Source organism: Crinia signifera, chromosome 4 (genome assembly GCF_055691185.1).
Source record: "Crinia signifera chromosome 4, ASM5569118v1, whole genome shotgun sequence".
Lineage (NCBI taxonomy): Eukaryota > Metazoa > Chordata > Amphibia > Anura > Myobatrachidae > Crinia > Crinia signifera.
This window is the reverse complement of record NC_139220.1, coordinates 102,958,554-102,984,005: the sequence shown is the minus strand read 5'-3', so window position 1 is coordinate 102,984,005 and position 25,452 is coordinate 102,958,554. Positions and strand designations below refer to the sequence as shown.

Below are 25,452 nucleotides of genomic sequence, written 5' to 3'. Positions count from 1 at the left end.
CCACCCCCGCCCCTATAGATCAGTCCGGGGGTGAGATGCACCAAACTAAAAATGCCGTAAAAACACAGTTTTCGGGGTTTTTACAGCATTTTCATATGCAGCAAAACCCCACCACCGGGGCTTCGCTGCGGGGGGTTACGCCAGTTCTAGATGGTGTAACTCCATGGAAGCCTATGGGCTTTCCTTCGCGTCTCCTGCTGTGCTGCCCGGACCAGTGACCTCCTCCTCCCTGCACAGCTTCCAGGTGCAGGGAGTCCTCACAGCCGGGTAAAGGTGCAGGGAGGGAGGAGGGAACCTGCTTGCATATCGCCGACCATCGCCTTTGAGTTAATAATCGCATATGTTACTGCATATGCGATTATTAACAATGCAAATGCTGGCGATGTGCGGCGGGGGTTATTAGAGAATCCCACCCACAGAGTGATATGTATCAAAGCTTGGAGAGAGATTAACTACCACCATTCAGCTCCTGTAATCTATCAAACACTGGCTGTAAAGCTGTGTACACACTAGATCACTGGTTCCCAAACATTTTTGAATCACAGAACTCTATAGTATTCGCATTGTTTTCTGGGCACCCCAAAGATAATTTAATAAAAATAAAAAAAAATATTAAGTTAGTTTGGGAGCCACTGCATTAGATGATTAATCGTTAACGATATGCACGTCAAGGATATCGTTAACGATGTATCATGTAAAATGTCTAGGGCAGTGGTAGCCAACCCTAGCCCTCGAGAGCTACCAACAGTTCACATTTTCCAGACAACCTAGCTGCTGCACAGCTGCACTCATTAATCACTGACACATTTTAAAAGATACACAGATGGAGCTAATTAGCTCACTTGTGATTCTGTGAGGAGACCTGCAAAACATGCACTGTTGGTAGCTCTCGAGGACTAGGGTTGGCTACCCCAGGTCTAGGGTGTGCACACTATGGATATTTTTCAGGTCTGTTCTTACGAACCCTGATGTTTTGCATCTGCGCATTTGCAGATGCAGGGTGCGTGCGCCCACGGCGAACAAACTGTCCCATTCTTGCGAGCGCATTAGCATATGGGAATGTCCTGTTTCATGGGTGCTCCTATGAGAACGCTGGGCGTTCTCGTGCTAATGGACCGATGACGCGGAGTGCGGGAAGCTGACATCACCAGACAACTTTTCTCAGAATGTTCACGCAGATGTAAGTTTGCCCTGAGCAACCTTACATCTGCGTGCACGTTCCACATTATTCGATGGTCGGAGACCATCAAATCATGTAGGTGTTCACCCGCAGTCTGCAAATGGATGTATACTGTATGTAAAACATCTATTTGCATGGTGTGTGAACATACATGCCGTGTGAATGGTGGGCAAGCGCACCACCGTTCACAAGGCGGGATCAGGCTGACTAACAAACTCGCATCCAAACAAATCAACCAGAATAACCCCCTATATCATTAAAGGTGCGCACTCCTCCAGGTCATTATCGACCTCATCTGTACATGGAGCTCAGTGTTGACTATATCATCAACTACTGTAGGTTCTGAGCATGGGGCTGATTGACGTCTCTGAACAATATTGTTCTGTATGTATGCACTATATTGATTTCCCGGGAGTTCCATGGAAATCATTTGCGGTGTTGTCTAGTGTGTACAAAGCTTTGCCTGACAGTTAGGAGGCGGTTGATTGGTACTTTATCTCCATCTACTTTTATCTCTCTCCAAGCTTTGAAGCATTTACCCCATTGTCACACACAATCAGAATAGAACCTATGTCTTTATGCAGTATGCACTGCTGAGCTATAATGCTGTGTAGCATACAGTGTTACCAGTCTCTTCAAGGGAAATTTGCTAAGATGGGAGTTCTATTTCACATGGGATGTTACTATGGGCAACCAATCAGATACTATCTATTATATTCTAGAAGGTGCTAAACAAATAAGTAGATTCTGATTGGTTGCTCATAGCAACATCAAAACAAATAACGAGTTATAGTACAAGACAATTTAGAACATTAAAGTACATGGTCAGTAAATGGAGTTGCATCAGGGGATAGGATACTGAAGCAATCATCAGGGTGACAGAGGTTTCTATATTCTAAGAAAAGTACATTAGTAGAGAGGGCCCTGCTTGTGAGAGCTTACATTCTAAAGGGGAGGGTCAGACAGACAGGGGTGACATAGAAGGAGAGGATGTGAGAATAAAAACAGAAAGATTGTTCCTTTCTCTTTTTCCCCTTTCTGCACTTTTCTATCTTGATCTTCTTTGCTTATGTATGTACCCGGTCTTCTCTCACTCTGCACCTATCTATAAAAAACAGGCAGCCAGCTGCTCTACCCAACTCTCTTCTCTTTTCCTCTATATCTATACTCTCAACAAGAAAGAAAACAGTATAGAATGGCCAAGCAGGCAGGCCGCTGGCCCCAGTGGTATTAGTGTGGCGGCCTGCCAGTAAAGGTCCATACACACTGGGCGACTATGTCCAGCGCGTATGGACAGCGATAATGTCAGTGCATACACACTGAGCGGCTTTCCCCCTGCCCGGCGCCGACGGAGGGGGGAGGACTGTTTTGCATAGCGCAGAGCTATGCAAAGACGTCCTCAATGCCGCTCATCTGCTGCTATTACCAGCAGATGAGCGGCTTTCCCAGCGATGATGCAAGAGTGTGCAGCAGCGATCACCGCTCATCGCTGGGCCATACACACTGGGCGGCTCTGAGCTGAAAACAGGCTGTTTTGAGCAGTTTTCAGCTCAAAGTTGCCCAGTGTGTATGAGCCTTAAGATCGGACCCTGCTTTCGCTTTTTATGTAAGAATCCTGGGGTATTTCCGTGCACGTGTGAGCGGTAGCATTAGGAGTAGACTGGTCCACCACCCCCACCCATTCGGGTGACGGACGGCTCCCCGACAGTCGGGATTCCGACAGTCATTACTCCGACGTCGGAATCCAGACTGCGTGGGGGTCCATAGAGGGAGAATAAAATAGTGTGGCGAGCGCAGCGAGCCCGCAAGGGGCTTCATTGCGCTCCCCCCACTGTGCAGTCAGGATTCCAACGTCTGAGTAATGGCTGTCAGAATCCCGACTGTCGGTGAAATATACCACACCCACCCATTCTGCCAGGTGGCTGGGCTCAGGATGCCAGTATCGGCATTCGCTCTCTTCAGACAGCAGCCGTGAAGACCTGCCTCGCATAGCAAGAGACTGCCTAGTTCTTTTCAGTGACCCAAATCCTGCTCAGGGACTTGGTTATGAAACTTTAGAAACATTGTTTATTCTTGATCTTTAAACAATACAAAATTACATTTGGAATGAGTGTAAAGGTGCCCACAGACGCATTGATCCCGGCGTGCGTTCTGTGCTTAACTAGCACACATAGCATTGCATCGTATTACAAAAAGCATGTGCAGCACATACTTTTTGTACTGTGCGATGAGGTGCCGCGGGAGCGCGCACCCCATCGCATAGCATCGCACCGCCGGGATCGGTGCGTGTGTGGGCACCTTAAGGGTTGATTCCCCCCCCCCCCCCCCCCTCTCTGTGTTTTAGAGACTTCATATATCTAAACTTTCATATTTATACATATGCTACAGGGAAGGTGACTCAAAACAGAGTGCTTTCACAATATTAGACCCCTTCTGTCAATTTGCATTCCTGCTGGCAGTTTAAAATAGATTTGGTTGCACAGAGCACAACAGGTTGCTGTTTTGAGCAGAGCTATTTCAAGCCAAGCAATGCTAGAACCCAGAAGACAAGGGCACAGCTTAAATGAAATAGGTAACTGTTGCCTGGAGACCTGTTTAAAGGGCAAGTTTCCTCCTCCCCCGCTCGCATTGTGGAGTAGGTGGTCCTCGTCGTAGATCAGCATGTGCTGGTGTGACTTGCGTCACCAATACCACAAATTAGATGGTAGGCACTTGTGCTCTGTAGTTGATTATAAGTGTGAAGTAGAGCGTATCATGGGGGACAGTGACACATCTACAGGGTGACTAAAGCTATAAAGCTGCAAAAAAAAAAACTAAGAAAAAAAACTTTGAAATGGAAAATAATGCTAAGTTGCAGAGTGGTGTATGCACTGTACTCTTATGAAAGCCTCACACTGACACTGCATCTGGCTGATAGCACATACGTAAGCAACCTAGTACAATTGTGAGGGCTAAATTTAACTGAGTTTGTCCTTATGGCAAGGGCTAGGAGCTATAATTGAGGCTTAAATTGCGTATACAGTTGTATTTTAAGTTACAAGACCTCTGGAGTATGTACAGGGCAGGCGACAGGGGGGGTCAAAGGGGACACCTGTACCGGGCCCCAAGCTTGTGAGGGGCCCCAAAGTTTTGTGTGGCTCAGGGGCTGTAAGCATTGCTGTGGCAGTGCAGTGCCTAGCAATGGTTAATAAAGGCACCAAGCCTGGATTCCTGTAAAGATACTTACGTTGACCCCCCTCCAGTATTAGTGATTATGAATTATGTTTCTTTTGTAACAATAAAAAAAACACATGTAATATGCAGTATACTAAAAATGTTCTGCTCAAGGGGATGTGGTTAGGGGGAGGGGCCCAGATAGATCAGTGTACCGGGCCCCAAGATTTCTGTTGCCGGCCCTGAGTATGTATAAAATGAATGCGCCCAGTTGTGTCTAGGATAGTTAAGATAGTTCCTTCAGTGCATTCAGAGATGGGCTGAGGCATCATGCAGTCAAATATCTAAATAATAGCAGATGTGAATAAATATATATGTGTAATAATAAAGGGCATACTGTAATAAGCAAAGCCTGTCATTATGTAATGTATAGGCTTCAGATGGATCTGACAGACTGATCTGAAGAATAAAGGTCAAATCTGAGCCGCCTCAAATCAGATGTGGGACTGACCGGTGTATTCAGTGGTTTTTGCGAGCTGTCACCGCTCGCAGGGTCAGAATTCAACTGACCCCCTGCACACGCCATTTCCCCCTCGCTGTTTTCGGAGTGAGGGGGAAATGGCGTGTGCGGCCGCTAAAACAGCGAGGCTCGTGGCTAAATGCAGCGGATCCCTGCAATAGCCACAAGCCTTTCTGTTTGGGGGAATCATCTTGTCCTGTGACAGCATGGATTCCCCCAGAACGTAGAATAGGGTGAGCGGCCGGGTGGGGGTTAAATGGCGCGGTTTGCTTGTTTTCGGCGATCCCCGCCGTTTAACCCCCTTGCTGGCCGCTTTGAATATAGTCTTGAGTCTCAGATCTATCTGACAAAACAATTGTTGGTGCTGCACCAAAGATCCATCTGATCTGAAGCTGTCACAAGGTTACCATAGGTCTGATCAGCTGTATCTGAAGTGAATAGAGTGAAGAATTTGCCAGCCCAGGGTCAGATCAGATATCTGGGAGAGTTCAAGGGAAATCTGAGATTTGTAGCTTCAGATATGTCTGCGTAGTGGATGGGGGGATTTAGTGGTGGCATACTGGGCCCTGGGGGCAAAGGACGATAATACATCTAATTTGTTTGCCCAGAACCTTGATCTAGAACTTTTCTACTTGCCATCTTCAGAGGTGCTAACTTTATTCCTTCCAGTAATAATAATAATAATAATAATAATAATATTTATCTAGTACTTTTCTCCCAATAGGACTTATAAAATGGTATACAATTGCTTCTCTGGGAGCTATACTTTTTGCCCCATTAAGTTGGCAACAGTCGCGGATTATCAGGATTTTGTTTTACCTGCCTCAGACATTTGAAGCAAAATCCCCAATAAGCACTGCCTTTTCGGGACTGCAGTGTAAAAAACACACAGGTTTAATTGAGAGTATTTGTTACAGCCGATCTGATTGTATACCCTGTAAAGAAATATTTAAAACTAGCTGACCCGCCCGGCGTTGCCCGGGAAAACCTTGGGGTTTCTTTATTTCCAAAATTGCTGAAAAATGTCATCTTACAGTATGCTGTAACAAAGACCTAAGATTGTAATTTGTTATAGATTCCACCATAATGTTAGAATGTGTTTGCATTGATACTCAATGACGGCAATGAAATCAGGTGTGGTGTTGTTGTTTGAAACACAACGCTCCTGAGTTGAAAACTTGTATGTGTTGATGATTTCCATATCCACTCCTGAGATTTAGCACCTACTGTATGACATATCCTCCAACATCTGAGGGTCAGAAATCGGTACAAAATCAGAAAGGGACATGGCCACACCTCAATTTCTATAATTTCAATGGTACAGTTTCTAGGGTGTGTAATTACAGGCGCTAAGTGCGTGGGGTCCGGGGTGGGCGTTACTTACCGCGCCATAATTAATTAAAAATTCACTGCTCCCTGCCACTGCCACTCCCCTCACCGAACCTGCCTGCAGCAGTCTCTGAGGTCTGGGAATCTGTAAAGCACATGCACCGAGCATCTCTACCAAACAGTGGGGCAGCCCCTGAGTGTGGGAGCAGGTCCGCGGGCCTGGCCACATGATGTCATGACGCAACGCACACTATCCGCACCACTGTAATGCACCACTGGGAATGGGTGCAATGGGCCAAATTCTTCCCTACACCCGCCGGGCCAATCCACTGATCCAGCCATCACAATCATCAATGGATGCATTGATAAGGTTTGGAGTTTAAGAAGTTGAAGAATAAGACTGAGAAAAAGAATTGCCATGTTACAAAGTGTACAATTTACTCAATAAATCGTGAAAAAATGTAAGTGTACATAGAAGTACAATCAAGAAATGAAAGTAGGATTAAAAAAAAAGTTCTGTTTCAAACTGATAATTGTTTGGATGGGGTGGGTTGTGAAACAAATCTATAGGTGGGGGTATGGATATTGTAGGCATAATTGGTGTTTGTTACACCTACAGGGGGCCCTCAATTGATGGTATTTTCACTACAGTGTCACGGTCACAGTGTCACCATAGGGGGATTCCCAATTGGGGTCCAGGTGGTCTTTTAGGGACCATTTACAATCCTGTAGGTCTCTTCTCCTTGAGCTTATAGTCTCCCTTAATGATACTCAATCACTGAGGGAGACCGTAGGCTCCAGGAGAAGAGACCAACGGGATTGTAAAGGGGTCCCTAAAAGACCACCTGAACCCCAATTGGAAATCCCCATACGGTGACACTGTAGTGAGAATTTCTCATCAACTGGGGAACCCCTGTAGGTGTACCAAACACCAATTATGCCGACAATATCCATACCCCCTCCACCTATAGATTTGTTTCGCAACCCACCGCCATCCAAACAATTATCAGTTTAAATCAGAATTTATTTTTTAATCCTACTTTCATTTCTTGATTGTACTGTACTTCAATGTACACATTTTTTTCACGATTTATTGAGTAAATTGTACTATAACGTGACAAATCTTCATCTCAGTCTTATTCTTCAACTTCTTACACTTATAACATTCAAACAAATGCATGCAGCGCTCATGCCCATCGACCAAACATTATCTATGAACCAAAAGAGTCTGGGAAACCCTTAAGGCAGAGCAGTGCCTGATATCCAACTGACTAACAGGGTGAGTGCAGTGTACCCACTTTGTATTGATCAATGGGTGCATTGGCCAGGACAAAGATTTCTCAGTGCAACTGGCCGGGGAGCGCAGTGACAGGCTGGAGGACTGGAGAGACGGATATGGGGAACAAAGTAGAAACGGTACATTAGGTACAGTTTTTATTTGCCGGTACAGACGGTTAAATAAACGGCAAATTATTTTTTATGTTTTCTGTGTGTTTGTGTGTGTTGTACTGTTTTTGTGTGTGTGTTGTAGTGTATGTGGTTGTGTGTGTTGTATTGTATGTATCTGTCCAATGCGTAAGTGTGTGAGGTGTGCTACGTATATACAGTATGTGTGTGTTGTGTCTTTGTGTATCTGTGCAATGTTTAAGTGTGTGTTTTGTGTGTGCCGTATTGTTTTTTGGGTGTGTGTGGTGAATGTGGGTGTGTGTTGTGCTGTTAGAGGTAAGTTATGTGTGTGTGTTGTGTGTATCTGCCCTATGTGTAAGTGCGTAAGGTGTGCTATGTATAAATCTGTGTGTGTGTAGTGTGCTGTGTGTATCTGTGCATTTTATAAGTGTGTGTTTTGTGTATTGTACTGTTTTTGGGTGTGTGTTGTAGTGAATGTGGGTGTGTGTTGTACTGTGAGTGTTGTGTTGTGTGTATCTGCCGAATGTGTACGTTTGTGATGTGTGCTATGTATATATGTGTGTGTAGTGTGCTTTGCGTATCCTGGCAATGTTTAAGTGTGTGTGTTCTGTGTGTTTGTTGTACTGTTTTTGGGTGTGTGTTGTAGTGTGTATGGATTTGTATTGTACTGCATGTGGTGTGTTGTGTGTGTATCTGTCCAATGTGTAAGTGTGTGAGGTGCTCTACGTATAAATGTGTGTGTTGTGTGCTATGTGTGCGTATGTGGTGTACTGTGTGTGTGTGTGCGTGTACAATGTGTGTATGTGTGTGTGTGTGTGTGTGTGTGTGTGTTGTGTGGTCTATGTATATCCTCAATTATTTCCTAATTGTTTAAAGCCTTCACCATAATGTTAGAATGTGTTATTCATACTCAATGAAATCAGGTGTGGAGTTGTTCCTTCGCAAACGGTTTCCCAGATCATCGATCTTTTCCCCAGAACATCAATGAAGGAAAATTACAACTTGGTGTTTTTTAAATTTCTAAGTGAAATTTCCCAAAAACGGCTTCGAGGTGCACACCGCCGGGTCCAGAGGTATCTTGTTGATGAATTTGGTGTCTCTGAGTGCCACGGTGTGTCCGCAATGCGTCGGACACGCACACACACACACACGCACACAGACTCTTCAACTTATTATATAGATGGAACATTAGTGAAATGCTGAAGTAAACAGATATGTCTTAAGTCTGTTTTTGAAGAACGCTAGAGTGGGGGCCTCTCAGACTGTACCTAATAAGAAATACATTCCCGGAGTTAAAGTTTTATTTACTGGAACCTCCATTTGTACTAACTTTCTGTGATTAAGGGAGCCAATTTGTTCTGTCGGCAAGCATCTGTCTCCAGGGCTAATGCAGAAAACACGATGCCATTTAGCATAGCATATGCTATGTAAGTTCTCTATGAGCATGCACAGAACGTATATACGCAATTGCATACCTGCATGCATCTGATATTTACGACCGCCTGCACATGAGAAAGTCGAACCGTGGAGGGAAGGTTTGTTCTAATATAGGGTTATGCTGTTTTTTGCAAATCACGTCTCACATGCACCTGCAGGAACATGCATGTATCTACTCCTACATGCTAAAGATGATGACTGGAGGAAGACCTATCCTCAAATGATTCTGGTTTGACATATGGGCAGAGCTAAAAGCTTTTTTTAAATTTATTATTTATCTATGTTTTGAGACCTTTTACTCCCATTGCAGGCATACAGGTGACCTGTCGGTAGAAGAGATGCTTCCTGCATGTAGCTGTAATCTGGGCACTGCGACAGAAGTTGCAAACTGGGATCAAACATCTCGTCCATTTCAGTGGGGGCTATGAGGACAGGAAGTCTGCATGGTAAAATAATAACGCAGACCCCCTGGCTCTCTCCTTCCAGAAAATGGGGTTGACACCCCATTTCTGGGTACACACTCCTGTCAATCAGGGAGCAGAGGGAAAGTGGGGGTAAGATTGCAAGGCCCGTTCTGTCATGAATGGATGTTATGCAGCCGCAGGTTCCCTAATAATTATATCCAGTACATTGACTGGCGCCTCGCCAATGTTTTGGGGCCCCCAGTTCTGACACTTTTATTTATATATATATATATATATATATATATATATTTATTTATTTTTAAATTAAGTTATTTATTAACCGTTTCTTATACAGCGCAGCAGGTTTTGCTGCGCTTTACAATTAGAAATAGGGATAAATCAAACTGGGTAGTTACAAACAGTCAAGTGGTAGAAGGGCCTTGCTTGCAAGCTTACTGACAGGCGCTGGTATTGGTTCAGATCCCAGCTGCTGTGCAAGAGTGGGGTAGTTAATCCCACCAACAAAAAAGGAAGAAACAACAAGAGAAGCACAGCGCTGTTTGAGGAGGAATAATCACCATGGGATGTAGAATTAAAATGAATTTATTATAAAACACATAAACCTAGTACATTTACTGATAATGAATAAAGTTCAGATAATAAATTGATAAAGCCAGTTGATCTGGCGAAACTCGTCAGGCTGAGACCCTCTCACTTCCAGGATTGGACCCAAGCCACTCCTTTCCCTTATTGCCAATCTGGACATCCACTCAGCATACCACCACCTTTGTTACTGGGACCCCTCCTTGAGATCCATCTCCAGGTGAGCCACCTGTTGGGGCATTCCCCATCAAAAACACCAGTACGGGACCACTGACAGAGTTCTCTCCAGGTGGGCTCATACATCTCAGCCACCTGTTCAAGTCAAGTTCCCCCCTGGGCCAATTTGAGAACCACCCAGCCATCTGTTGCTACAACCTCCATCGAGGACAACAGCACGGGACCACTGACAGAGACTACTCTGGGTAGGCAAATCCACCCCAGCCACCTGTTCTAGTCAAGTCCCCCCCACGGGGCAACTTTAAGGATCATCATCACCTTTGGACATCTACAGGTGCATTATCACCACGGCTGGCCCCAGAACCCCCCCCCCCCCCCAACAGAGATTTGACCCCCAACTTCCGCCACTTCAACTCCATCCATCTCTGACGGCCCTATCAGGATTTTCCAGTACCACACATTCCAAACAGTGGAAATACAGTTTATTGACCACGGTAAAGTACACCTACCATCAGGACTCAGATCCAAGTCCGAAATCTTGGTGGCTCCAACATCCTTCCTGACAGTGAGATTTTATACAATTTTATTATCTGAACTTTATTCATTATCAGTAAATGTACTAGGTTTATGTGTTTTTATAATAAATTCATTTTAATTCTACATCCCATGGTGATTATTCCACCTCAAACAGCGCTGTTCTTCATATATTTGCTCAATGACCTCATAATCCTCCTCTGCTTCTTGATCCTAACTTAACAATCCTAACTAAACAACAAATATGTTTGATATTTTTAGTTAACTGGATTTAACAGTTCAAGCACCTCAATATGCTTCCTATTAATATCTCTTCCTCTGGGAGCTGCAGTGTGTACAGCTTGTTCCTTTTCCTTGCCACCCACTCAAGACATGCTATAAAATCACACGTTAAAGTCACACTACATCTGTCCTCCAAGCGTCTTGTGTGTGTGTCTTTAATTAACATGTTAGAGATCACAGCACAGACTCCGTTGCCCTTATCTTTTTCATTCATCAGTTTATATCTACTATTAAAACATTTGGCTGATGTGTTTGGCTTTATTTGTGTCCAGCGAGCCCCTTGAGGACAGTGTGTTATATTGATTCAAACCTGTTGTTATACTGTGCCTTACAGGGAGTGGTCAGGAGTAGTCTATAGGGCCGCAGAAGAGAATTTCTGTGTGCTTATCCTACAATTGAACCTAAAGGATGTACAGTAGGTATAATAGAATGGTCTGTACTACCATACTCATCATTTATTAAAGGGTACAGAAACCTTTGCCACATTACCCCTTGGGTACTTCAAAGAGATGGGAGGGGTGCCTCAGCTCAGGATCTGAGTGCTGCATTTTTAATATCACTTTGCCTCTATATATCTGCCTGGAAACACAGAACAAAGCTAGCGCTCTATACAACATTTCATTGAACATAATCTTCTGATGTAATACAGGTTCATGATGGTGGGTGTACAAAATCTCTGAGGGTGGTTTTAAGTGAAAAAATAATAGTTGAAAACATGAGCATCCTCATATGATAATCAGCAAAATAATGAATGTTGGATGTGTATAGATCCTAAAATACACATACACCACAATATACTGTATGTAGAGATAAAATATATATACTGTACATCATGATTAAATGATGGACACAGAAGACACAGCAGCTGCCTCTTTATTTGCAGCTGCTGTGCTGTAATATGTAAATGCCGCAGGAGGTGTCTTGTGTAAATAGACTCCGCCTTCGCTGATCGTTGTCTAGTTATCTGTTTGAACACCTGTCATTAACCCTTGAGTTACTTATACCCCTTTCACACTAGCCTGGAAAATTTACCAGGTATTCAACCGTGCTAGATAGCAGGGTTGCTCCCGGGAAACAGGCCGGTGTTAAAGGTACTTAACTGGCATCCTGACTTGCTTCCATCTGGGCAGCGGCGGCTGGGTGCTTGTAGTGCTATTTGCCGGGCAGCGGGCTGGGAAGCGCTGCTGGATTTGAAAAGGCTGGCCGGACGCTCTCAGCCAATCAGCGTCCGGCCAGTCTTTTCAGAATTTTGTCAAATTGTCCCACCCTGCTGCCTGGCAAATAGCACTACAAGCGCCCAACCGCCGTTGCCAGATCCCCGCAGTTTGGACCCCGGACCCCGCCACCTGTTGCCCGGACCCCGGACCCTGCCACCTGGACCTCACTGCCCCCTCATATCAGAAAATGCAGGGACTAGGCCGGAGTGAAAGGGGCCAACCCGGGAATGTCCCAGCATGATCCAGGGACCATATTCCCTGAGAACCTTGAAATTCACATCTCTGGTTCAGTGAAGCTGTTTTTGGGGCGCAGACACTGGCCTCAGCACACCTTGAAAACTGGTTTGACACCCCCACCTCCTGAACAATGCCGGTCACCACGCTGTCTACACCCTCAAGCTGTAATTTATGTGCAGATCAAAAATGATCAGAAACATCATCTGGTATGGTTCATTGGGTTGACTCTATTTAGGTCGACACCTGAAATAGGTTGGAGGGTCGACACGCACTGGGAAGGTTGACATGAGTTTTTCATGTTTTTTTGTGTGTCGAATGTCTACATATTCGATATGGACACTGTCTATGTGCACCACGTCCCCTCGCATGGCTCCCAGCGCTCACCATTCTTCAGGAGCACTATTATATTCTCCCACCATGCCATAGTGGATGGTAGAGTATGAAATACCGCCTGTCGGCTCAAACCCCCCCCCCCCCCCATGGAAAACGCATGTCAACCTAATGCTTGTGTCGACCCTCCAACCCTGTTGATCGTAGCCATGTGTACTTATTTCAGGTGTCGACCTAAGCCCCGTTGACTTCCAGTGGTCGACCCAATGTATGTCGACCTACTGACCATATGCCATAAACATCATGTACTGTACATCTGAGGTCAGGCCCTGTATCATGTACCAGTATAAATTACTAGGACTACTAGGTCAACAGTCCTGTGCTGACTATCCCCAATGCATTGAGCCTGGGCCCAATACTGCCTGAATGGGAGCAGCTGTCAGTGGGGAGAGATGGGTTTGCTGAGGCGTAACGCTGGAATCCAGGTGAAGTCACCAATGCACACAAAGATTAGATCAAGCCTAAAAATAGACAAATAGTTGTATAAATGGAATGTAAATATTATATACAATGCCTTGTAGTGGGTTCACACGGTTTGGATCGATCGGGTTTCAATCAAATGGTACGCATTTGATTTTCTATTTGATTTTCTATTTGATTTTGCTTATATAAGCAAAATCGTGTAGAAAACTAGTGCATATCTCAATGTGTGTACCCTCTAGACCAGTGGTCGCCAAGCCGTCGTGGTAGAGATCCAGATGGCTCGACCGCTGCAGCTGCCCGCCCATCCCTCCCTCCACTGCCCGCTGTAGCTTCCCTTCTGAGGGGAGGAGAGCGCATCACGTGCCTCTCCTTCCCCTCATTGTGGCTGACAGCCCGCGAGCTCCGATTGGGTGACGGCCCAGTCACAGGGAAGTGAGGGGAAGGAGAGACACACAGTGTGCCCCCTTCGGCATGCGCAGATGTCCCTACTACTCTGCCTCCAGTGTTTGGAGGTATGTATGTGGCATATTGGACATTGCAGTGTGTGGCATTATTGTCTGGGGCATTGCGCTATGTGGCTCATGCCCAAAAAAGGTTGGAGACCACTGCACTAGACCCTAAAAGCAATAAAAAAACAAAACACATTTCTTACGTTATGATGATCAGTCTGCTCACAGAATCTTTTTTTAAATGGATATTGGTTCAATGACTACGCTCGCAGTACATTATATTGTATGACAGGTAAAAAAGCTAAGTGTGCAGTAAGCCCAGAGCATGCTTCCATAGCTATAAATTCCTAGGAATGTGGCTCATTATTTTTATGCCTGGTTGATTAATGATATTTTATTAATCCGTTTAGTGTTGGACAGGTTGTTTAGAATGTGATTTGACAAGGAAGGGGGCTTGCTGTGAATGAAGGGGACAGGTGTAAGGGGGCCCCAGTGCGGTCATGTGGCTGCTCAGTAGAAGTGCTGAGACTGTATAATTCGGAGTTATAAATAGAGTGCTAGCCCCTCTTCCCAGCTCACGCACACAGGTTATGGAGCAGCTTCGTGTTTCCCACTCGCTGCCTACTTCTCTCCAGAAGTCATGGTTTAAGCTGTCTTAACCCTTTGAGTGCCAAAATCTCTGTGAGAGATGTTCAAAATATCCACTAAAAATGCCAGCGTCGCTCACGTGTGTTATATAAACTCAAATAAAAAATGTTTATATTTATATTAAATGCAAAAAAAAGATTATATTTCCAATAGAAGGTAAACATGACCGGGATTCATGATGAATAAAAATGTTTACTTGTGCAATTTTCACACCTATTTTGACAAAATCACTTGGCACTCAGGGTTAGGACGTACACTGGTTTAAATGTGCACAGTCTGTATATGGACTGCATTCAATATGGTGTTGGAGAGCGATCATTATTGTCAGGAGCAGTGATTAATTTGCACCTATGGCCTACGGTATTACAGCAGTGCGGCATGGCAGCTGACACTACTACTGACATGTAAATGCATATCTTTTCTAAATACTGTATATCCGTATAAAAGAGAGTGAGAAACAAGCGTCCTCTAGTGCAGAGCTACAGTGTAAATTGGTCAGTACACATACCTAGCATACAGATAAATCAGCACATTACATTTGAGCCTTGGATGAGATACAGGAATCCTGGGCCTTTTCTGCAGCCTCAGGGCTGGACCATTCTGGGAGCAGTACCTTTTTGAATCTTAATATAAAAAAAATAGTCTTACTACACTATGGGGCTCATTCATCATAGTATATTAGCATCTATATCCCTGAAAACTCCCATTTATGAGGTTTAGCCGCTAATGTTAAGTACCTGTTGCATATATGAAGGTGATGCCATGTGCAGCCAGCAATTCAGGTCTCTTATAGAACTGCATATTGCAGTGCAATCCTGGGTGGGAAGATCCTGCACAGATCACATTGAATATGCGATGGGCCCATATCCCTCTCATGGATTACACTGGTTCTGCGGCAGATTTAACAAGGTTCAGCAATAACAGAACGTGTGTAAGTTATAGGTGTCCCGGTTTAAAGGGATAGGTAAGGATATAGATACATAGCTATGAGCTCTCTGCTTAGCAGATACATCAGTTTAGGGTGCGAGAGATTTGTATATAGTAGAATGATGCAGGCGCTCCAGCATGTAGAAGAATGTCAATGTGTTTATTAGGCTTAAAGCATAGCCAAAGATGTAAGCAGCATTTCTGGCATAACTCTGCTTTATAAAGGGCGTAGCTATGTGGCTGATATCTTTAGCTATGCTTTAAGCCTAATAAACACATTTGCGTTTTTCGACAAATGTTGGCTTGCTAGGAATCTTTACGCTATTGTCTTCTCTGGCACTCTGCATCATTAAAATAAAAAAATATATATAGCTTCATAGTTTGGTATCCAATTGACTACGGTAGTTTACCACACAGAAAAGATGGGCCGGTATGGTTGATCTTAGCCTGATGGTATTATTGGGCTATCCTATTATACCCAATTTACCACTATTGGATTTAGCAGGCCTTAAGAATGCACTTACGTCCTGATTCAGCATGGATCGCATACAGTATATTGCACTTAGCAGCTTATCATATGCCATCCATAGCAATGCAAATGCATGAGGAGCTGCAGTTGTGATTGCTTAAAACTGAGTTTGCAGTTCTAGAGCAACATTATGACCATCGATTCCGATATCCATCTGCGACTGTAGCCTGAGTAAGTCTGACCTTACTCTCAGACTTGCAGTCACAGGGCAACTTGCGAGGCCAAGAAAAACTGTACAGGGGATCGCTTATGTGGCCCCTGTTGAATGTGGACTGCTAATGTCTATAGGCCCTCACACAATAGAACGATTTTGTGGCCGACTGTCCGATTTCCGGCCGATATATCGGCCGATTTTAACTGATAATCAGCAATAATCGGCTGATTATTGCTGATTAGCGGTAAAAATCGACCAATACATCGGATGATCGGTTGGAAATCGGACAGTCTGTCAAAAAATCGTTCTAGTGTGTGGGGGCCTTATGCATATATATGAGCTCTGGTGCTACAAGATGGCAGGTTCTGTCCCTAAGTTGTTGATGTGGCCAGATGTATCAAGCTTTAAAAATTTCTCAAATGAAGAGTGATAAACAGCCAGCCAACTAGTTCCTAACTGTCATGTTACAGGCTGGGGCTGAAAAATGACAGGTAGGAGCTGGTTGTTGATCACTCTCCATTTGATCACTTTGTGAAGCTTGATACATCTGTCCCCTAGTGTGTATGGGGCTTCAGGCTTTTGCCACCAAATAACATAAAATGATTGAATACATGCTATAGAGATAATAATGAATGCAACTCATCTGTATATAAAGCATTTTGGTTGATGGTAACCTATAAACTCTTTGTTACAGCTGACACCGGCGGGAAAGGCTGAGTTGGCTGGAGTGAGTGTGGGGGACTGGTTACTACAGATTGATGGCGAAAACACCACAAGCATGACTCACATTGAGGCCCAGAACAAGATTCGAGCCTGCAGCAATAAATTAAGCCTAATTCTGAGCAGGTAAGGAAAAGAGCACATTAGACATAAGGGGGTTATTCAGAGCAGACCGCTTCTGTATGACTTCCATAGTGAGTGAGTTGCGTATGGATTTGCAGCTGTATGAAGATCGGCAATATTTTCTCAAGCCATTAGCAGACTTGCACAGTATTCAACTCTGTCTGGGCAGCAACTATCTGATTGCAGGGCTCTATAATTTCACACAGCTTCGATCAGGTTTGATTAACCCTCAAACACAAGGTGTGGCAATTGGTTGGCTGTTGTAGCTACTAGTACCATTATGCTTGGCAGGATATGTTGCGACTTGTGGCCGTATCACTGTAGCCATAGGTTGCCTAGATACAATGCACACAGTCCCTTGTTCTGGATCACTCGCAAAGGCAAATTACTTCTCAAATAGACAAAACCGTGGGCCTTATTCTGGTTGGTTCAGATGGCTCCGAATACGTATGGACGGCCGATGGTTGGTGTTTGCACATGTGCAGAGGCGTATCTGCGCATGTATAAACTCCGAATACGGCGTGAATTCTGTACAATCCGAACAGGGGGTGGAGAGGGGCGTGAAGGGCTGTTTGGGCTCATTACCATATGCGTACGCCCCGCGTTTCATGGGCGTTCCCATGAAAATGCTGGGCGTTTGTATGGTAATGCAGCCGTGATGCACATGTGGGGGGGCAGACATATGGCATATCCGGATGCCAGCTGCCCGCCCATATCCCTGCTTTTGAACGGAGAAATGCCAGAGTGGTCTCGGTGCTGCCTGACCACTCGGTCCAGCATTCGATGGTCGGCGACTATCGGAGGATGGGGGAGGTTCTCACAGATGGAGGAGGTGTTCACATGGAAAATCCACTTGCGGTTCATTCGGTCGGCGTCTTACCACATTCGGACGGTGTGAGCGATCCATACGGAAGGCGGGGCTAAGAACACTCCAGTCCGCAAATACGCATCCGTCCGAACCAACCAGAATAAGGCCCCATGTGCACTGCAGATAGGGCAGTTGTAACTTGTGCAGAGAATTAGAATTGGGTGAGTTATTTTGTTTCTGTGCAAAGAAAATACTAGCTGCTTTAATTTTACACTGCAATATATATGTAACTTTGAAGTAAAACCCCACCCAAATCTAATTCTCTCTGCACATTTTACATCTGCCCCACCTGCAGTGCACATGGTTTTGTCTATTTGAGAAGGAATTTGCCTTAGCGAGTGAACCAGAATAAGGGCCACAGTGTGGTTTCCACTGCTTTAAGTTGCTTCTGTAACTTCATTTCTGCACTACTCCACTAAACTAGGAGTACCGGTGTGCATACTCCATACCACGTTTTCCATTAACCGATGCCAATGTAAAACAATGCACTAGGGGCCTGATTCAGTCCTGATAGCTGCTGTGCGAATTTCCACCAATTATTGATAGAATGTGCATGCGTACGGGTCACAGTATGCATGAAATGAAATCCTGCTACTTTTTTAAATCACTGGTGACTGACAGGAAGCCGGCATTTGGGGGTGGTAACCGCCCGTTTTATTTGATTGGCAGAAAAAAACCGCAGGTGTGCCTAAGCACTTGGAGGGAGGGTGTGTGACATCAGCCCATGCCTTGACCGCGGTGATTTCATCGGAGCCGCCTAGTAAGTCCAGGGCTTCGCACAGGCTGGGCACAGTGGTGAAATGTATATGCAGCTTTATGCTGGACAGCGACATCTTCGCTACCCATTCAAAGACTTGCAAAGGTGGGATTACACTCTGGCAGAGTGGCAGCTAACTATTCACATGGTGATCGCAGGGTGCTGCTAATTTGCTGCCATGCGGTCAGGCCTGAATAAGGCTCTAAGTACTTCGTTACAAGCAAACAGGCTATTTTTGTCACCAAATAGGATTTTGCCTTCATAAATAAAACCCATTGAATGCATTATGATGTGGCTTCACTAATTATAGCACCTTGTTTTGCCAATTTAATGTTTGGCTGCTAGAACAAAGTAAAATGACCTTTTTGCTTTCTCTCTGCAGATTCCTAACCGGATTGAATAATCAGCAAAAGGTACGCTTCTGTCATCATTCTACATGAATGGTGTGTGGGTGTTGTGTGCGGGAGGTATAGAGAAGAATGAGGAAGAGTCTGCGGTTGTCTTGGATGTGGTTATTTTTATCCATTAGTATCTGTATATTTGTATCTGTCCTCGCTTTATTCATTTGAGTGGGATTTTCAACCTGTCTGCTTTATTCTCCTCTCCTGATCTGCGCAGTCACTTCATACACATCCGCACACTGACGTTGCCTATTTCCCTTCTTTTTTTTAAATGTTAAACTATTTCCTTTTTCCTGTGGCCCTTTTTGCCTCTGGCTGTGGCTAGCCTGGCACCAAACTCCTGGGCTCCTCTCTGTCTGCATGAAGTACACGCTCCCCCTCTGCCACACTCTATTCCTGGAGCTGCATGTGCCCTGCAGGGTAAACAGAAGCTAGGTTATTCTAAGCTGCTGGAATGTATCTGGTGAGCTCATGGGAACACAGCACTTGAAGAAGATGAATTATCACTAACCTATTAACTAGGCTGTCACTTGTGCTAACCTAGTTCCTAAAAGGTATTACAGACAAATAACTAGGAGATTTTAGAAATGTATGCACATACCTAGACGCTGTGTAGTTTATTCCTACTATACAGAAGTCATTCTTGGTTAAAGGAACATAACCTAGTTCTGTAAACGTGTAATTCCTCAGCCAAGGACTTATCTGCTCTACAGTATGTAATCATAATCACCATGGATTTTGTAGTTATAATGATTGCGCATATTAGGTAAGCTAGTATTTTTGTATGCGGCACAGCTTTCTCTTCCAGCCCGGAGTATTTTTTTTAAAATAGAGATGATGTTTAATAATTTTAATTGAATTTGAATTCAATTGCCAACAGGAATTTGTAGGGCGGTAACATTGGGACTTTACAATTAAAGCCAATTATTAGGGCCTAAAAAACGTACCTGTTTTCAGGCAATAGCACAGACACATAGACACAGACCTATGTGTTTTAGCGATTAGTCCCAAAAACAGGGCATTTATCAGGAATATTTTTTTTCTAAACATCAGTGTATCCCATAACAAATCCCTGCTAAGTGCCGGCTTAGAGGAATACAAGTATAATTCTGTCATAAACCCCTATATCAGTAACGTAGCCCACAAATGCCTCTCCATATAGAGCAGAATACCTCAGGGGAGGGAGGTACTCCTCACCTCTAGTCCGTGCAGAGGATACACTCACTGTAAACGAAGACCATGGCCGGTATGATCAGAGGTAAACGTCTAGCTTCTGGGCTATCCGGCATGTGCCATGGCTTATCAGGGCTTTTGTTTCACCTGCTCCCGATAGGCAAAGCAAAATCCCCGAAAACAGCCTAGTTTTTGAACAAAACAGAGGCTTTTTAAACTAAAAACATGGGATGTTTTTGAAAAGGTGACTAAATTGGATAGCCCAAATAAGCACCAGCTGAACATTGGGAAAATATGTGGAGAAACATCCATTTTTCGCCATGATGGTTTTTGTGCGTTGTTGAATACTTGCCCTTGTAACGTACTGTTACAGAAGTCTCTAAATTCCCAATAACATCAAGCAATTAAAAAATCTTCTATCTCTAAAATTAGTGACACTGGCTGTGACCAGCTGGAAAGGATGAGGCATATTATATTATGAAAGAAGATTATGTAGGAGCTTTATGTTAGTTCTAATATACTGTGATCATTATGTGGATAAATTTTCATTTGCCTGTGATATTTTGCTGTGCCTTTTTTCATCTGCTTGTTACCCTTGAGCCTCATTGGGGGAGTTAGCTTTCACATGGGATGTTGCTATGGGCAACCAATCAGAACCTGTTTATTATATTCTAGAGCAGTGGTAGCCAACCCTAGCCTTCGAGAGCTACCAACAGTTCACATTTTCCAGACAACCTAGCTGCTGCACAGCTGCACTCATTAATCACTGACACATTTTAAAAGATCCACAGATGGAGCTGATTAGCTCACTTGTGATTCTGTGAGGAGACCTGCAAAACATGCACTGTTGGTAGCTCTCGAGGACCAGGGTTGGCTACCCCAGTTCTAGAGGATGCTAAATAAATAAGAAGTAAATGCTGATTGGTTGCCCATAGCAACATACTGTGTGAAATAGAACTTTTAGTTCCCCCTTTGTGAGAAAGCCCCTTTAATGGCAAATGTTTGATAACAAATCACAGTGTTTGTTACACATACAATATTTTCTATTTCTTTCCTTTTACCCATTTATTATATGGGGTATGTGTGTGTATGTTTCACCTCTAACCTTGCACGCACTAATCCCCTCTCTGGCGCCAGCCGCTCCTCTGATAGCATTGTCGCCAAATTTTGAGGATGTGTGAAGTGAGGGGGTTGGGGCACAGAATGCTCAGTATAGCTGCATGATGCCTGGTTTGTCCCCTTGTCTTCTCCCAAAGGGCGCGCATTCTCCTGATGCCCAAGGCATGAAGTATAACTTTGCACCGAGCACAGCTCTCAACAAAACCGCCCGGCCATTTGGTGCTGGGACACCACCCCCAGACAACTCTCGGCCAGCTCAGGTCACCAAGCCAGTGACATACAACCCCCCTCCGCCATCCTATACCAACAGTCCGACACCCCGAGCCCAGCATCAGAACGGGTATGTGAATGCCTTATTGCAGTGATGTCAATGAGCAGGGGATACCCTGCAAGTCTCATGGTCTCTACAGAACACTGTGTATTACACAACAGATGTTTTTGTTTTTCTTGTCTAAATATGTATTAATATTTATAAGCTCACAGCTGTTTGCTTAAACATACCAAGCAGAGATTACAGTAAGTGGTGATAAATAGCAATGAAGCCTCTGTAAATACATTCACAGAGTTTAAGGTAAATGGCTGCTAAATCTATAATGCATGTTTATACTCTTGGAAAATCCATCTTGTAACATCCAGAAATGTAAATGTTTATATATCAGGCTATTAAGATGTAACATTACATGTTTGAAAATGTATCCCTGTTATTCACCACACTGTGGGCCTGGTTCAGAGGTGAGGCTGTTACATGTGCTGTTTTGTACGCAGATAACATGTACACAGTCACCTTGTTTATTGAGAAACATAGGGCCCATATGGGCGGATATCACTATCAGTCATTTTTCGCACTTCTTCATGTGGCGGCGGCAGCGCCCACAGCACGCATGCGTGAACCTAGAAGTGCGATCGCACCCAAGAAGGACATGATGGACAGCGAGGGGGGGCTGTGACGGGATGTTTAGGGGCGTGGTCCTGACAGCACAGGCGTGTCCGGATCCATTTCGGGGTGTTTGCATGATGTCACGCACAGCTGAAAAATGATGGCGTTGCATCTGTCTGGCTGAGAAGGCAGGGGCTACCCTTACTGCTGCGACTGCAATGCAGGAACCGCATGCTGAGTGAACCGCAGCATATGAGAGGAAGCAGTTGCATGGCCCATAATTTGCTTCATGGACCCTTGGATCAGTTCTGTTCTGTCTCAGAATGAGTGTCTCATCTAGGACACCTGGGCCGGCCCAGCTGTGTACCAATTCATAGTGGCAGACTGCAGCAGAAAACGGTCCAGACACCCCTGTGTTTTTCTAGCCACCACTATTACCTCTTTGCAATGCTGACTACTGTCACTCACTTTTTGCAAACAAATCCTCTGTGCATACGTTTTTGGTAATTTGCCGCTGCACATGTACAGTAACAAAACATCGCTCCACTCCATCCAATCATAATGGCATCCACCTCTGAAACCAGGCCTTGTATCATCTCATCCACCAGGGTTTCCCTTTGTAGTTGTTTTTTATTTTTAGATTTAATAGAACTTTATATCCACTATGCTGGGACTAATGGGGCCTACGCATTTTGTAAGCTACATGATTAAATTTGACTAGATCGCTTAGAAAATTCCCTTACATTGCACCGTGTGTAGGGGCCATAGCGATAGCACGTCGCTATGGCCCGGCGATTAAGATCCAGCATGCTGGATAAATCCATTTAGATAGCCAGTGTTCTCACCGGAGAACACCGGCCCTGACAGATCGCTCAGCACACAGCGAGCTGTGAAGATGTTTATAAGGGCTGTTTTTGCAGTTTTCTTTGGTTTTATAAAACCCACATCATGTCTACACAGAACGTCTCCGAGTATCTTGCCTTTGCAGGCCTGGATATCACTATATCAGGCAGTCCAGTACAGGCTTGAAATGTAAAGAAAGATTTATGTGTAATTGATCTGTAAGTGCAGTTTGTGTTATTTTACAATGAGATGTAGTAATTCCTATGGGAGTGTCCTACAGTAACATTAAAATGTGATGCAAGAAATATTCCTTGCAACACAGTGGATTGAACGGAGTTTGAGCTTGTAGGGCAAGGAAGCCTGTCAGCCATCTGTGTAAATTCACACATTTAAAGGATTACATTTAGCGCGTCAGAACTTCTTAAATAATGGGTGAGGGCTTGGGGAATGTAATTCATACTATGTCATGAGAATTCAAACAACCCCCCTAACTATACACTGTTTCAATTAAATGCATGAATGTGTGTGTGTGTGTATGTATATGCGGGCCACTTCCTATACATTTTGGCGCTGAATCAGCAGTTGTGGCTACACCCTGCAACTGGCCTCCTCCTTATATATCGACCAGGTTCAAAAGAGCATAATAAGTATATGTAAAGGCTCACTAATACAGTGATTCATGCTCTTTTTTCCCCCATTTCCATACACTAAATAGCAATGGCTTTCTTCAAAGAGTACAGTGATATACAGTATATGTGAAAAGTTTTCTTGTCCTCTATTCTCCTTGGGTATGTTCTAATACTTTTCTTTTTGGTTAAGGTTTGGTTTTTAAATAGTTTAAAATGTAACTGACTTTGCTTGACCTTATTGTTTTATCCTTGTGGTCAGAATATTAGGAGGTTGTATCTGTCCCCCTGCTCTGGAGGTGGGGTCACTCATTGGTGTGCAACATGGTTGGTGTGATTTTTAAGGGAGTAGTGTTTGGAGTGTCCTATCACATCAGAAGCGATAAGCAGGCCCACAGGGGTGTGACTACACCCCATTGTTCTGCAGCCACACCCCTTTTGTACTTCTTCCCAAACAGAGTATTTAAAAACCTATAATATAATAATAATAATATATGGAGATGGGGAGGAATTGTGACCATTATGTTATTTGTTTTCATGACAATTTAAAGTGGGGATCTATTCAATAAATCAAACTGCTGTAAATAATCTAAAACAAAATCTTTTCAAAACTATTTCACATATGTGGAATATTTTGAACTACCATTGTGCTTGCAGAATAGCCTGATATCCATTAGAGACCAGAAGTAGCATGCCGTCTCCAAATACTATAAGGACAACTATTCATCAAACTCTGAAAGCTAAAAGTTTTCTCCGCTTTGCTGTGGGAACTGATGACAGACTGCGTTAGCCCACTGAGCCTTAGTCATTCATATAGGAAGGAGAACCGGACTGCAAAGTGGCATCCATTAAGAACAGTGCTTCTTCCAGCCCTCACAGCATGCATGGCCTAAGGTCATATATGCGCAAAATCTATTCCCGGCACTGTAAATATTTACTGCTAGCATTGGTGTCAATGTGGTAATGCTCGGGATTTATAAGGCACCTGCTTTTCAGGCTGTCCCGCCAATGCAACATAAATGAAAGTATCCTGTAATGGCAAAGTGCGGCAAGTCACACACTTAATTGGTTTGTTTGTCAGGTACAAATCTCATATTGAGATTTAATCCACATTTTTAACAAAGGCTGCACCTTTGTGTGTTTACATAACGGCAATATATTGTACCTGAAACTTGACTCGGTAATCTTCCAGTAGGGCAATGTCCCATTTCTCACCCTTTTGGTGCTGTAACAAACATAATACTTCTTGTCAACAGAGCAAGGGACATCATTAGGTTACATGGATAGCAATGCAGAACTACTGCCAGGGAACTGTGTGATGTAATCACTGCTAAACATACATCCAGGGCCTGAATAAAGGTTCCACATGCCCTAGGTTAGTACACATGTAGCTCCGCTTGTAATGATGTTAGACACACATGTATGGGTGCTCAGAAAATTGCTGTTTGCCATTCAAACTGCCCATGTGCATGTAACAAAGCAGTGGCGTAAGTTTGTCCCAGTTGCCCGGAGGCAAGATGAATATTGATTCACACACACACACAATGTTATTGAAAATATATATAGTCTGTTATAAAATATATATTATATACTGTATGTATATACAGAAAGAGAGGGAGAACACATATATTTTTCAGAACTTAGCCACAGAAGTGATTTTGATGGCTTTCAATTAATGGAATTAAACTGGCAGTGGTGGAGAGGTGCCCCCTTGAGAGCAGGAGCCCGGCGGCAGATGACTCCATTGCCTCCCAGAGTTCTGCCTCTGTAACAAAGGTTAATTACCTGGTATGTATGATCTAATGCTTGTGGTGTGTGAAGGATACTTTGGCTTTATGCTGCCCAGCTGGCGGTGTAGCACAAATGCATACCTCCCAACTCCCGAAATCAGGGGGTGTGACCTTCTGAAAAGGGAGCGTGGTCTATAATTTGCTTCATCCTGCGA

The 25,452-nt window shown here is 44.1% G+C and overlaps 1 protein-coding gene across 6 annotated transcripts in view; it reads left to right on the top strand.

Annotated features, from left to right (window-relative positions):
• The window catches only part of PDLIM7 (PDZ and LIM domain 7), a 75,836-nt gene that overhangs the window by 15,264 nt on the left and 35,120 nt on the right, over nt 1–25,452 (top strand). For all 6 annotated transcript variants that reach the window (XM_083182094.1, XM_083182090.1, XM_083182092.1 and 3 more), the window contains exons 3-5: nt 16,695–16,846; nt 18,851–18,881; nt 21,299–21,501. In XM_083182094.1, the coding sequence (XP_083038220.1) occupies nt 16,695–16,846; nt 18,851–18,881; nt 21,299–21,501 (386 nt within the window). The remainder of the gene's footprint in view (nt 1–16,694; nt 16,847–18,850; nt 18,882–21,298; nt 21,502–25,452) is intronic.